The sequence below is a fragment of the Rhincodon typus genome, chromosome 14, assembly GCF_021869965.1.
Source record: "Rhincodon typus isolate 14 chromosome 14, sRhiTyp1.1, whole genome shotgun sequence".
NCBI classification, from domain to species: Eukaryota; Metazoa; Chordata; class Chondrichthyes; order Orectolobiformes; family Rhincodontidae; genus Rhincodon; species Rhincodon typus.
In genome coordinates, this window is record NC_063345.1 from 66,640,767 (window position 1) to 66,656,303 (window position 15,537).

Here is a 15,537-nt window from a genome sequence, read left to right on the forward strand (position 1 = left end):
AATCTATACTTGCATGCATCCCTTTGGTCATCAAGAATCTATTGATAGGGCAGCTAAGGTGACCTCAGATTTGTGGACGGATGGTGATGGGAAGCTGGGACAACAGTTGTACAGTCCAGTTAAAGGCTTCATGGGTCTAACAGAAACTTCCCTTTTCCTAAGTTCTTATGTTCAAGCTAAAGTAAAGAGCAGCAGAATTTGACATTGGGAACAGTGTTGTCTCAGGTGCCATCGCCCGTGAAATGGATGCATTCCCAGATGTTGGTGTCATTTATTGCTCTTCCTACTTGCCCCAAGAAGGTAGTGGTGCTGTATTTATTAAAGCAAGGCAGATTGTGTGAAGTGTGGCATTTTAAGAAGGGATAGAAAGGCACAGAGAGGGTGCCAAAAAGATTTACAAGGATGGTATGGAAATATGTGGGTATCCGTATCAGGAGAGGTTGGAGAGTGTACCTGTTACCTTTTGAGAAAAGGCAGCTTAAGGTTGACCTAATTGAGATATTTTAAATGATGGAGGGTTCTGATTGAGTGGATCTGGAGAGAACATCTCCTCTTGAGGGGAAGAGCATCACTAAAGGCTGTCAACACAAGCCAGTTACCAAGAAATCCAACTGATAAGAATCTTCCTTACCTGAGGAGAGTTGAGAATATGGAAGTAATGACTGCAAAGAGTGGTTGCAGAGAAAATCGTGGATGCATTTAAGGGGAAGCTCAGCAAGCTCAGTTGAGGACGAAGTGAATAGCAGGTTGGGAGGATGGATTTAATTGTATTTAATAAAAGTGGGGGGAAGTTCACACATATCATGAACACCAGCATTGACTGATTAGGTCAAATGGTCTGTTTCTGTGCTGTACATCCAATGTAATCTTATGCGAGATCCTTGGGCAATGCTAAGAAATAGTGTTTCCATGCATAGTGTTTGTCTTCCTACGAATTTACAGAAGAATTTTTTCTTTATACTAAAGCATTAATATGTTTAAAAAAGTGTCCTAATCATTACTGCACATTATCCACTTCAAGCATAGAGATGGAACAGTTTAAATGGAATCACCTCATGCAAAGACTAACTGGGCCAAACACAAGTCTGGCTAGGGAGAGAGAATCGAAGAAAATGCACAACTGAATTTGATAGATAATTGTGTGAGATCCAGTTGATTAGATTATTAATCAGGACCACCGAGGTTTCTTTTGCATTTGTGAGCAACAACATGGAGGTTCCTTACTCTCACTGAGTGTGGAAGGTTGAGAAAATACTCAGTTCTACATCACGTGACACACCAAAAGCAAAGAAGCCCATGCAAACCTTCAGAGCCTTGTCACTATTGGCAAAGTTATTGATGATGGAGAGAGCATCCTGGAACCTGGACTCTCCGGTTAGAATCACATCAGCTATCAAGCGGCTCACTGCGATTATAATCTGAAATGCAAAGGAAACACATCATTCATGTACAGAATTGACTGTAGTTTCAGATATATTGAACAGCATCCCTCTCTAGTTAAAATTCATTGTAAGTTTTTGATGGTAGTTCTTCCAGCCAGGAGAGCTGCTGTCACTATTTGTCATATCCAATTGCACCTCGGTGTTCAGCTCTTTCTGCTGCCCTCCCACTGTATCCTTGCAAAGACATCTGAGCGAATGGCTGAAATACTGACACTATTTCCTGGATGCCAATTTTCAGGGCTCTTTTTGTTCCTTAATCTCAACTACCTTTTCACTTGTCTTGTGAGCTACTGGATGAGACAAGACAGTGCGAGATGGGCTAAGGTTAGATTACGTAGCACTTTTTTATAGCATTACAGTGTCCAATGTTAAATAAGTGAGACTATGGTTGATTTTAAGATCACTAACCGTACATTAGCCCCTCTTTTGATTGGGTGGAGACCAGCTTACATTTGATGGGTCACTCCTCTGGCTCTTGGGAAGCTGGTGGACCCCAGCTCTCTCATTGACAAATCAGGGTGAGCGAATTGGTTTTAGTGACGTAAATTTGAGATTGTGGCACCCAGGCATCAACCTCCCAGTGCCTGAGCTCCACAGGCATCAACTACACTAGCACGCACTGTGCACTGGAAAATTACAGTGCATACGTGGGGCGAAACAGCATGATCAGGATACAGGACAGAGAGGAAGGCACCAAGAGATGATGCTGGGAAGACCGTGAGGGAGGAGAGTGAGCAGGATAGAGACTGAGGGTGACAGCGAGAGGTTGTCGGAGGGCAAAGGCAGGGTAGGGATCTGTAACTGGCTTCTTTCCTAACAGCACCGTGTATGGATCCTACATCTCAAGAACAGTGGTTCAAGAAGTCAGCTCACCACCCCGTTCTCTCAAGAGCAAGTAGAGTTGGGAAATAAACACCAGCCTGGCAAGTGACATCCTGAGAACAAATATTTAAAAAAAAAACATACAAACTGGCTGGGTTCAACCTAGTGCTAATGAACACAGTCAGGGTCATAAGTCATTCTGGGGCTGTCACTTGGCAATTTACTGATCGCTGCATTGTACTGGTCAGTTCGAGGAAAGAAAGAACATGCTTTTATATGGCATTTTCATAGCCTCACAACACTTTACAGCCAACAAATCAGTTCCTGAAGTGTAGCAGTTGTTGTAGTATCAGAAACGCCACAGCCAACTTGCATTTTCGCCTGCTCCCTCAACCAACATTTTGTTTACGACTGTATAAACTGCTGCCACAGTTGAGCAAGATGGGAAATAACTCTAAAATAATGCCACAGGATCTTCCCTGTGTGGGCAACAAGGCAGATAGGTTTAATATCTCATCTGAAAGTCAGCACCTCAGACAGCACAATAGTATTCCCTTGGTACTGCCCCGGAATGTCAGCCTAGGATCTGAGGTATGACGTTCAGTGAGAGGAGTTGAACCTACAATATTTTGACACAGAACACTGCCAAAGAGTCACAGCAGCAGATAGCCAATGATCACCTGGGGATCAGACCGGGTGGATCTTGAGAATTAGAATTGATCAAATTAGTCCACAAAGCAAAGAGGTCTTTTCACAATGTAATCAGCTGAAAAATAAGTATTTACATTTCAGGTATTTATATTTAAAGCAAAACTCCCTTAAAAGCTTGTTTGTTCTACCCTAAAATATTCTTTCCAACATCCGTACTTGGAACATTTTCATTCAATCCTGTTTGTTGAATATGGAATGTTGTAAATAAACGCTGGCCATGACAGAACAGGGCCAGCTGGGATTAGGTCAGTTAGGATTAACAGAGTCAGGAAAGGTGGTTGTGTATATCTGGTGAGGAATGACAACACTGCATTCATGCAGCACCCCATTCAGTCTGAGAGGATCCTTCAAAAGGAGGTTACGGGTTGGGGGCTTCTGCACACAAACACTCGCAAGTTGGACCTGTGCTGGAGTGAGAGTTTAGCTGTGGGTTTCAGGAACAGTGGAATGACTGACCTGAAGGTGTGTCCTCAGAAAGGTCCTCTTCTTGGTGTACTCAAAGTTGTTCCTCATCAGCAAGTAGAGGAGGGCAGAGGCCTCGCTTCGAGTGGAGCTCAGCTTGGAGGTGCAACCTTTCAGGATCTCATAGCAGAAAGTGGAGCAGATACTGTCGCGCCCTTTAAAAAATGTCACTGGGAACTGCAGGTGGAGAGATAGAGAGAGATAGAGAGAGAGAGAGAGAGAGAGAGAGAGAGAGAGAGTGACAGACAGACAGAGAGAGAAAGAGAAAGAGAGAAGGAAAAATCAGACCATAACTCATTTCAGGCACATTTCAATGCATTTGAAATTGGGTTGTCAACTCTCTGGGATTTCTCTGGAGATTCCAAAAAGTTTACTTTAAAACACTGCTGCCTGTGAAACTCCAGAGGAAAAACTGTCAGGGTATTAAATGTAGTTGAGTTTGTTATTTTTTTTCATTCATTATTCACAACAAAATTCGCAGTCCTGAGAAAAGGCGCAAACAACGATGATTCAGTTGAGTAGCTGGGACTGTCGGTTTTCCAATTGGGAGACACATCTGGAAAACTGACCAACAATGAGGGTGTGGAAGCGGACTGCTTTGAGGTGAAGGGATATGTAACGTAACTTTCTGAAACAAGCCCAAACAGAGCTGGCAAACTAACCAAACCAAACCAAATTGCAGTATGGGATAGAGCCGAGTACTACAGTGTTTCAGCTCCAATCTGGCTAGTTCCTCTGCTTCAACAGAAAATGCTGGAGAAACGCAGCATGGCTGGCTGCATCTATGGAGAGAGGAACTGAGTTAGTGTTTCAAGTGCAGTGACCTTTCTTCTCAAAATAGTTCTGAAAAAGGGTCACGAGACTTGAAACATTAAATCTATTCCTCTCTCCAGGGATACAGCCCGACCTGCTGAATTTCTCCAGCAATTTCTGTGTTTTCTTTCAGACTTGCAGCATCCACAGTTCTTTGTTTTATTTTATTGTTCTTCTGCTTGGTTTAGAAACTGAGAAGTTTCCCAAAGACATTTGCACGTTTAGTTATTTAGAGAGAAGGGACAGTTTCCTCTAACTGTTCACATTCAGGGTCCAAGTCACCCTCAACAAGCTTTCTGGGAGCACACTGGAGGAATTTCCGCAAGAGGCATCTTGCAATAAGTCTCACTTTGTTCCACTGACAGATTCAGATTCTAACATCTCTCCTTGCTGCTCCAAGACATTATAATCATGAGCCCTTCCCCACCACCATGACCGTTATCCAGAAACTGAACTGGTCCAAGCAGACTCATACTGCAGCCTTAACAACAGGTCAGAGGTTGAGAATTCTGAGGTGAGTGACTCATCTCCTGATTCCCCGAAACACATGTCCACCACCAACAAGGTACAAATCAAAAGTGCAATGGAATACTTTCCATTTGTCAGAGTAAAGCTCAACACCATCCAGGACACAGCAGCCTGTTTGGTTGGCATCCCATGCACCACCTTCAACATTCGCTCCCTCTACTAGTGTGCACCATCTATGAGATGTACTGTGCCAACAACAGACTGTGCACTGTTTGACAAAGGGAAGTGCTAGCTTTGTTTGATTGATTTCTGTGTTACCATGTCATGACCTGATCTTTGCCCGAATGGCCTTGTCTTCAAGGTCAAAAGGTACAAATTGTTCAACCGCTCAGTTAATTTGCAAATGAACTGCACCTCAGTTGAACTGACCCACCTTTACAATACATCTCATGATTCTTTCCCCCAAGGAAAAAGAATTACCAAAAAGTTTCAACTGACCTCCAGCATGCCCACTACATTTGGGGGAGCATCTGAATGAAAATATGAATTTTGATTTCCCGCTTAAATGGTCTAGTTGTAATTTTAAGATTATATACCCTTATTCTGGGCTCCTCCATCAGAGAAAATAGTTTTCCTTGTCTATTACATCAAATCCTTTTTAAGATTTTTAACATCTCAATTAAATGAGACCATTAAATCTGCCACTGATGGAAGGAGCATAAAAAGAGCCAAAGGTTGAGCTTTGAACACAAATATCTTGGTACCATTTGGGACTCTCATTAGCACCGGTGGGTATCCTCACATAATATGCACAGCTTCCATATGACTCAATGGAACAAGGGTTTAAGTCAGTACCTTGCTGATGAAAGCTCGTAAAGATGCAAACGCATGCTTCATGGCCGTTTCCGATTGACCGTTAGTCAGCAAGAGAAGAATGTCGAATACTTTCTTCATCAGAGGGTTGTGCCCATCACTTTCCTGAAGCAAGTTCTGAGAAAGGAGCAGATTTCAAAACAGTGGATACAATTGCAACGATCAGATGACTCAGATCCTTGAACCAATCAAATAATATACAAAAACAGCACAATATCTCGGATTATCCATCCTGGATAATGACCGTGAGCTGATTTCTACTTGTGATATAGGAAGGACATGAATGAGACTTGTACGGTAATGAGAAAGCAACCTAGTTCTGACCTTGAAATTCTGAATGAAGAATGACACTGTGTCCAAAACTGTGAGACACACCTCGGTGGCCAAGTTACCTTCCAGCAAGGACTGGTGGCTGATGTCAGCTTCTCCTGTTCCAAAATCTGCAGAGTGAGACAGGAGGACAAGAAAGCACTTCAAATTTAAGGGAACACTCCCCCAAGCACCTTAAAATAATGCTCCACTCAGGGTGACTATAGTGATGATTTCAAGCAAAGACCTTAGTTGCCATAAACTGTTAACTCCATCATATTAGCTCCATATATGCTTGCAGTCAATTTCATAATTAGCTGGCTTTCAACAATCTGTGTTCGCATGCCCAACAATAAATCAGAAAAAAATGTCCCTCTTTGTACTTAAAACAATCTGCAAATTAACAAACTCAAAATTTCCCTGGTTGCACAATTGCTCTGAAGGTTCCCCCACAACAACCAGCTCCCCATCCCACCATCACTCCCACACACTTTCTAACTTAGGTGGCTTATTGAACACAATGTGTGGAGCATTCAAGAGGAATTTGCAACACAAGAATGAACCGATTTCTGTGTTTTTGTTTTAGGTATTGAGCAATATGGCAGTCGCAGTGAGGTTCAAGAATAGGGTGTTGACCTGGGGGAGAAGCGGCAGTACCCTGGTGTGGCCTCCTGCCAGCATAAACATGAACAGGACAGCAGCACCGTGAATGGCCAGTTAGGGCTCTTCTGTCCCAGCTTTGGCAAAAATTGTGTTATTGGCAGAAGTCCAGTCTGCCAGATGTGCATCACCAGTCAGCCTTAAAACCAATCACTAAAAAGAGCAGAAGCTCAAATATATTTAACTGCATAAGTATCACAGGTTTTCAGAGGCAACATGGAACAGTAATAACGGGCCATAAAAAAAATTAGAAAGATTTTCTCAAGCGATATTTAAGGATGGATACAAAATAAATTGTAATTTATATCAAGTGAAAAATAACTCTCAATCAAACATTAGGATTCGTGGGATTAAAGTTCTGCATTTTGTAACAGTTTCCATATCAGTCTTCAACATTACAAAATTTTCACTGCACTGATTCAAGTGCATGTGATAATAAAGGCTATTCTACTCTACCCTATTCTAAATGAGATGGTTACTACACTGGAGTTACTGTGTCGCCAGCCTCCATATCAACAGAGTACCTGGTATGTTGGGTCACACCAACAAAGGAGGATTTTAGCAATGGATCAAGGATATGCAGGTTAACTTTTCTCAAGAATATTGACTGTCAGATTGTCGGGTTATATTCAAAGTAGATGGTGTCAATTTTTCCCCTCTATGAAGGCTTCTTGGACTACCCAGAAACAAGATCATTTGATCACAGCTCTCTGTTTCTGAAAAGTGGGTTTAATTTTAAGGTAAATAGAAACCACTTAACAAGGTCATATTGAATGTACTTTACACAGACTTTGTTAAAAGGATGAGTGTTCAACAGAGTCAAGATCTTTTAATTGAAGGCTGTTTTGGAGGAAAAATAATCTACCTGTAGCTTAATTTTGTTGTGGGCTATGTTTTAATTTTCAGGAAGCAATGTGACCCCATTTAAATGTTAACACATGTCAGACTGTCGTTCCCATCTCCTCATCCAAAATACATCTTTAACTATGACTCACTTCCCTCCTTCCCCAAGCCTGGATTGTTTATTGTCGGCTATGTTATTTTTACTTCAATTGACACATGTCCATCCATCACTCCCAGTCACCCTCCCATCTGCCCTCCACATCATCTCTCTCCCCCCTCCCCATCTCCTTCGCCCTCCCCCTCTCCCTGGTTTGCTTCAGGCTCTGGTCAAGGTCGGAAGATGAAATTGACATTGATTGTCAATCGAGATGCTGTTTTCTCATGTGATACCATGAACATTTCTTATGCACTGCATTGCTGAAGGCTGATGAAGAGCAATCTACAATGACAGGAGAACATGCAACATCAAAAGAAGCTCCTGAGCCAATGTGTTCATGAAACAACCTGTGACTTATTCTCATCTTTCTGTCAATTTGTTAAAAGAATAAAGTGATGCTTGTCCACATATGTGTGCATGCATGCACACTTGAGAAGCAGTACGTGTGTGACAGTGCGCATGTCAGTTCATGTGAATGTGTATATAAGAACTTGTGTGTGGCTGTGATGTTAGTGAGAGAGAGAGAACACGTATGCGTGTGTGTGCGCATGTACGAACGTGTGTGCGCATTTGTATGGATGTATGCACACGTACAGGCATGTGAGAGTGTGCGTACGTGTGTGTAAATGTGTATGGATGTGTGAGAGTGCATGCACATACGTGTTGGTATGTGAATGGGTATGTCTGTTTGCCAACACTTACTGTGGTTAAGTGTGAATGAGCTGTCTGCATGGCCAATCTGCTGAAGTCGGGAGTGCATTACTCCTGTTCGGCTCCGAATAGCGGGCATAGTCTGGGACCTTCGCTCACTCACAGATTGTTTGGAGCCTGCTCCTTCTTGAACCCTTAGATGAGAAATGGAATTTAAAATCTCCCCCATCATTGAGCTCAAAATATTTACTTCAAAATGTAACAAATCCTTAAAGCATAAAACACACATTACATGGATGTCACAGTGGCTCAGCAGTTAGCATCGCTGCCACACAGCACCAGGGACCCGGGTTCAATTCCACCCTCGGTTGACTGTGTGGTGTTTGCACATTCTCCCCTTGTCTAGGTGGGTTTCCTCCGGGTACTCCAGTTTTCTCCCAAACTCCAAAGATGTGCAGGTTAGGTGGATTGGCCATGCCAAATTTCCCATAGTGTCCAGGGATATGCAGGCTAAGTGGATGAGTCATGGGAAATGCAGGGTAGGTCGTTGGTCTGAATGGGATGCTCTTCAGAGGCTCAGTGTGGACTTGAGGGTCTGAATTTCAGTCTTTCACACTGTGGGGATTCTGTGTTGAATTGGGCACAGCAATTTTACAGCTTAAACCACCCAAGCTAAAACTGCACTTGATAAAGTGAAACGTATTAGAATGAGATGGAAAACTGAAATTCAGCACTGATTATGGTCAAATAATCCATTCAAACAAATGATGTAGCAAATATGGATTTTCAGTCAAATGGGGCTTGGAGAAGTCAGCAGCATTAAAGAATGATGAAACTTGGATACAGCACCTTTCCTGAGCTCAGGATTCCCAGAATCACTTTCTATTATATGAAGTTATTTCTGACAAGTTGTAGGACCCTTTCCATCCATGCAATTGAGCTTTGGTGCATGCTTTCAGTACAAACTGACAGTTTGTCAGGGCATAGAAGCTGATGGTCAGGTTTGATATCCTCTCAGGGGTTAACAGCAATGTCAAAAGAGTAGGAAGTGGTATCAATCAATTGGGGAATCATTTGTAACAGTAATGAGAACTTTTTTCTTTATCCTTCTGTAGGATGTGGGTATTGCTGGCAGGATCCGCATCTATTGACCAGCCCCAATTGCCCTGGAACTGAGTGGCTTGCTCATCATTGTAGAGTGCAGTTAAGGACCAGCCTGTTTGGACTAGATCTGGAGTTACATGTAAACTAGATAAGGAAAGCATATCTCATTCCTGAAAGGACATTAGCGATGGCCCTGCATGAAGGGCCTTTGTGAGCGAGGTTGATATTTAGAACAATCAATGATGGACGCCATGGTCACCATTACAGAGACCAGGTTTAGAATCCAGACTTTATTAATTGAATATAAATTCCACGAGCTGCTGTGACAGGATTTGAACCTGTGCCCTCCAGAACATTAATCTAGGCCTCCAAAGAGACATTACCACTGTGTTCCCCAAATGGAAAGGGAGTCAAATAGCTGACATTTCAATGGGAATAAGGTCACTGGAGAAGGAAGGGAGATATCTTGTGAACTCTCGGAGGGAATGTAGGGACAGGGCAGCAGGAGAAGCCAGAGGTTCAGGGATAGAACAACCACAGGAGGGTAAGGTTTGTTCTTAACCCTATTAGTGCCCATGATCTCCTGGTGGCATTTGCGAGAGGTGTGGGAGATGGGAAGACAGCACTAAGGAATAATCAATCATCTCAGCTCTCCACAATGACCCAACAGTCAGGGCAATTGTATTGGACGTGTCCTAGTAGGTCCTGGTGATGAACAGCAAATCCAGCCAGATGTCAGGCCTCCTTGAGTGGATGTCCACTGGACGTGAGGAAATGTAAAGGGAACACTATACTAGGGGCAAGACTCGGGATGGGGGAGAGTGAGTTTGTTGGGGACAAGGATAGCAAGGGTGGAGGTGCAGGAGTGGGTGTGGACTAGGTGCTGGTGGAAAGTCGAAGGCCAAAGCTGTTGCTAGTTTGGAAGCTCAGCTGATAATGAGGTAGGCAGAGTCTAACCCTGGAATGGACACTGAAAGAGAGGGGTCAGGAATCATGAATGATGAGGGGTACAGAAAAACAGTGGGAGAAGACTCTGTGATCTGGAAGGTTGGAACAGAGGCCTTGGGTGTTTAGCCATTATAATTGGAGCGTTTATGTGGAAGGACAGGTTTAGAGAAAATTATCTTCTTTTATCAAAATAACCGCACACTAGAATTTGTCAGCATGTTTGAATCACATGCAATAATTGAGTGGCGCAACAAGCCAATCCTCCTTCATTAGATTTAATTTGATCAAACACTGAAACGGACACGCCATTGACAATCTTGTTTAACCAGTTTGGCTTATCTCACAATGTGCCCTACCTTGCAATGTGTCGTCTGCCCATGTATCTGAACTGATGGAGACACACCCTGGGGAGAGAGAACAGCCAAAGTCATACTTCCTGATTTGATTGGTCACACCTGACATTCTACTTCATTGTACCATTTACTCAAAGAGTTTAGGTTTCATATTTCAGAAAAAGAAATGGACTTTGTCGGTCCAAAAATGTCATCACTTGAGTCTTCTCAACAATTTGTAACTCTCACAGTGGCAGACCTTGGTAACTTATGGATCTCACGAGTCATGACGCCAAATAATGAAAACAAAATAATTCTATGGTTCATTAAGGGGACGTACATGAAGCTAACTCCGAGCCTGAACAGAAGGCAGGGGAGGGAGTCAGTGTGGCACACACTGGAGGCTGCGCTGCGAGTCACTGTTATGCAAAGGTTTGTTGTTTTCTTGGACAGTAATGACTGCAGAATCCTTTAATCATTCCACCATTGGTTCAATTCGCCGGCTCCAGGTCAGTGGTTAATCCAAATGCTTCATGATTATTTGGAAGGTATTACACCTGGTCAAGGTGGAAATAGAGTTGGCATCAGGGTGGTATCATTGGCCCTGCTCCATCTAACATGAATACCCCCAGTGTAGGGAGTGTACAGCAACAATGAGGACTGTCTTGAAGATGTCTGCCTGCAGGGTGTGCACCTCATGGTCACAGTCACATGACTATGGCAGACTAAGACAGACACTTGCCCACAGTTGCATTTCAATCCAAACCCGGGGGAGACTGAGGGTCAGTGTGGAATCTGTTCCCAACTGGGGAACCGTTACATTGAAGTTCCAGCTCAAAATAAACCAGCTTGTCTAAGGGTCACTTTTCACATCAGCATGTCATCATATCCAGCTCTCACTCTAACTCAGAAACTGGAGAAAATAAAATCTGTTTATTCAAACACTACTTACTCCAAAACTGAGAGGTAATCCAGTAGTTCTTGTGAGGACATTTTGTTCCAATACGCCAACAAAGCATCTTCAAATAAAAACAAACAAAGGAAGGTTTACAACTCATTAAAACCTGACACAGTATTTTTTACAGATGCAAAATTGTGGTAACAGTAGAGATATTACATGAACGGCATACCTATGTCTACAATGCCATCACCTTAAACTAATTCATTAGTTACATTAATGTAAACCTCATGTGCATTTCTGGTCCAGTGTTTTTCATGGACTCAATCTCTGGGGCATCACGGATATGGCTCCCTTTGCTGCCCATCTTTAATTTCTTTCAAAAAACCAGTTAAGCCATTTCAGGGGGCAAGTTAACAGTTAATCATTGTGGGGAGGCTTTGCAGTTACATATCGGCCGCACCAACAGAGACAGTGCACTCTCCTTCCTTTCCCTAGCTTTGATCTCAGGTTTCCCTCAGTTCTTATGCCATGTATCTGCTGTTCATTTTCTGTCATATTCACTTTGTTCAATTTCCATGCTCCCAGTCTTGTGCGTTTCCTGTGCAATGTCCTTTTGGTGCATTGCCCTGTGCCATTTTCCATTAGAGAACTTGAAGCTTTCTCTCACTAATTCGGGGCGACACAGTGGCTCAGTGGTTAGCTGAGTGCCAGAGACCTGGGTACAATTCCACCTTTGGGTGACTGTCAAGTTTGCACATTCTCCCCATGTCTGAGAGGGTTTCCTCCGGGGTATCCAGTTTCCTCCCACAGTCCGAAGATGTGCAGGTTAAGTGGATTGGCCACGCTAAATTGTGCCATAGTGTCCAGGGAAATGCAGATGAGGTGGATTAGTGATGGTAGATGCAGGGTTACAGGGATAGGATACAGCGGTGGGTCTGGGTGTGATATTCTTCAGTGGGTTGGTGTGGGCTCAATGGGTCGAATGATTCTACAAATTCATCAGGGTTCCTTGCCATAAGTGTCTGCAGCCCTTCGGAGAGTCATACGGAGGCTCGTAGACCAACCACAGTCACATTCAGACATTCAGTCGGCAGGGGCACCCTAACCCTTCATTCAGGGTTGAACTGCTCAGCAATGTCAAGCAGCCTTGTGGGAGGTAGTGCTGGTGGTTGCTAAAATTTAACGTCCTCAGCTCAGTGTAGGACTTGCTCGAGAAGCTCGATGCCCCTTTTCTCCTCGTGCAAATCCGACTGTTCTCTCATAAGATAGTAGGAACTGCAGATGCTGGAGAATCTGAGATACCAAGGTGTAGAGCTGCATGAACACAGCAGGCCAAGCAGCATCAGAGGAGCAGAAAGGCTGACGTTTCGGGCCTAGACCCTTCTTCAGAAATGGGGAGGGGAAGGGGGTTCTGAAATAAATAGGGAGAGAGGGGGAGGCGGATAGAAGATGGATGGAGGAGAAGATAGGGGGAGAGGAGACAGACAGGTCAAAGAGGCGGGGGTGGAGCCAGTAAAGGTGAGTGTAGGTGGGGAGTTAGGGAGGGGATAGGTCAGTCCAAGAAGGACGAACAGGTCAAGGGGACGGGATGAGGTTAGAAGGTAGGAGATGGGGGTGGGGCTTGAGGTGGGAGCAGGGGATAGGTGGGAGGAAGGACAGGTTAGGGAGGTGGTGACAAGCTGGGCTGGTTTTGGGATGCGGTAGGGGGAGGGGAGATTCATAAGTCCAATTTGGGCTCCTGTGGACATAGTCTGGTGTTGGAGATTGGGCACAGCCTGGAGGCAGGACACTGAAAGTGCATGTAACTGGAATAAATAAATCCAACATTTGACACTGTCAATCATCAGAGACTGAGCACCAAAATCACCAACACTGTGCTTTCAATGAGAGCCATGTATCCTGTGAAAATGAGGACATAGAAATAGCCTGCATCCTTACATTGTCTCTTTGCCTTTCAATCATCTCTACAACTTAGCCTTTGATGTTGAGTTTCTGCTTTAATCTCTAACCTCAGCAGCACACTCCAGAGTGTTGAAACCTCCGAAAACAGTTTCTCTAACTTTCCATCCTGACTCTCACATCAATGATACTTTGTTCCGAACCGTTATTCCACCAGGAACTGTCTGCATCTGTCTACTCTCAGCCGCCACTTCACAATTTAAAACGGTTCCAGAAAATTCCGCTCTTGTGTGGTGACAAAACAGCTCTGCATGTTCACTTAAATATAAGCTAAATACTGCAGATACTGGAAATCTGAACTAAAAGCAGAAAATACTGGTGAAAATCAGCGGATCAATCAGAACCAAAGAAAGTCATTGGACTTGAAACATTAACTCTTTCTCTCTCTCTCTACAGATGCTGTCAAGGTCAAAAATCACATGACACCAGGTTCTTCGAAGAAGAAGGGTCCCAACCTGAAACGTCAACTTTCCTGTTCCTCTGATGCTGCCTGACCTGCGGTGTTCCTCCAGCTCCACACTGTGTTGTGCATGATGCCAGGTTATAGACCAACAGGTTTATTTGAAAATGCAAGCTTTTGCAGCACAGCTCCTTCCTCAGGCATAGTTTGAGAGAGAGGGTATAAGACACTGAATTTACAAGCAGAAAGGTGGCAACCCTAACACTGGCTGCCTTTTGCTCAACCTTTAATCAATTAGGAAGGAGACTACTGATCAAAATGCAAAATCCAAATTCCTCTCGAATCATTGTTCCCAGATAATTAAAGATTTTTTTATCAATGTATACAAGTGGTCTCATCTCAAGTCCAACAATGCATGTTAGGTGTGAGGTCTTGCATAGAATCTGTCTATGTTTTAAACTGGAGTCAGGATTTTTTTCCCCGAGCAAAACAGAATGTATTTGCAACTACAAAAACATCTTGGATGAAGTACCTAATGTGTGTGTTTGTGTCCGTGTTTTGCATTTTTAAACAAATCTGATGGACCATAGCCTGGTGTCGTGTGATTTTTGACCTTGTCCACCACAGTCCAAAACCGGCATCTCCACATCATGTCCACAGATGTTGCCAGATCTGCTGAGTTTCTCCAGAAATTTATTTCATTTATTCCATACATTTATTTCTTTCTAGCAGGCCGCATCCTTGTGAATGTGTACTGCTTCAGCTTCTCACCAGTGAAATAGAGTCTAAAACAATGCTCCCAGCTGCCATCCCATTATGTTTTCTGTGACCTTACAAATGTTAGGTGCAATTTTTACTTTCTTGTGACCTGAAAGCCCCTCCACTACTCTTTTCGTTGTTACACATCCCACATCCTCTCCCTTTTGATACCTAGCAACATTTTATTAAAGTTAAAATCTACTGCATCACATTGAATTCCAGCTACTGCAGTTTTACACAAATCACCACATCAATATCTCCTCATAGTAGAGATTAGAACTGTGATCCATTCCAACTGATGGAGCACTATGGCATGCACACACTCAATATTAAAAGACACACCAACAACTATAGACACCCAAACTATGCAGACATTAAAAGAAATCATGAGCTGTAACATAGAACGTCCTCTATTTTTTTCCAGATTGAGAATGACATCATGCAAGTACCAGCAAGTTCATATGTCAGGTTCTGATCCTGCCCAACTTCTGATCTTGCCAGCAACAGTTTTAAGGTTTCAGGTTCATTTTCTCCCTTACAACAGTTCTTACATTCAACCTTTGGACAGCTTGGTGTCTGGTGACATTTAATTCTCTTCACTGACCAAACTCGTCCTTTTGATTGAAGGCGACATCACTTCCAGCAGCAGGCAAAGTACTCCCTGACTCATGTGAACAATCAAGGGACTAGCAATAGGGATAAGTAAGGATCACAATGTAAAGTGGCACTTTCTTTAAAATAACTTTATCTTAAGCCACTTTGCATTGTGGTTCTCCATCAATGTCACAGTTTTTAAACTGCATGTAATTTTCCATTCTAGCATTGCATTATTGAAACAAAAACAAAGTTGCTGGAAAAGGTCAGCACGTCTGGCGGCATCCGTGAAGGAGAAAACAGAGTTAACGTTTCAGGTCTGGTGACCC

At 43.3% G+C, this 15,537-nt stretch overlaps 1 protein-coding gene across 1 annotated transcript in view; it reads right to left on the reverse strand.

The window, feature by feature from the left end:
* dock11 (dedicator of cytokinesis 11) overlaps positions 1 to 15,537 on the reverse strand; it is a 252,061-nt gene that overhangs the window by 63,389 nt on the left and 173,135 nt on the right. The window contains exons 32-39 of the mRNA XM_048604955.1: positions 15,219 to 15,300; positions 11,548 to 11,614; positions 10,620 to 10,667; positions 8,263 to 8,405; positions 5,916 to 6,031; positions 5,574 to 5,708; positions 3,432 to 3,614; positions 1,305 to 1,418 (exon numbers count right to left, since the gene is read on the reverse strand). Coding sequence (XP_048460912.1) covers positions 1,305 to 1,418; positions 3,432 to 3,614; positions 5,574 to 5,708; positions 5,916 to 6,031; positions 8,263 to 8,405; positions 10,620 to 10,667; positions 11,548 to 11,614; positions 15,219 to 15,300 — 888 coding nt within the window. The remainder of the gene's footprint in view (positions 1 to 1,304; positions 1,419 to 3,431; positions 3,615 to 5,573; positions 5,709 to 5,915; positions 6,032 to 8,262; positions 8,406 to 10,619; positions 10,668 to 11,547; positions 11,615 to 15,218; positions 15,301 to 15,537) is intronic.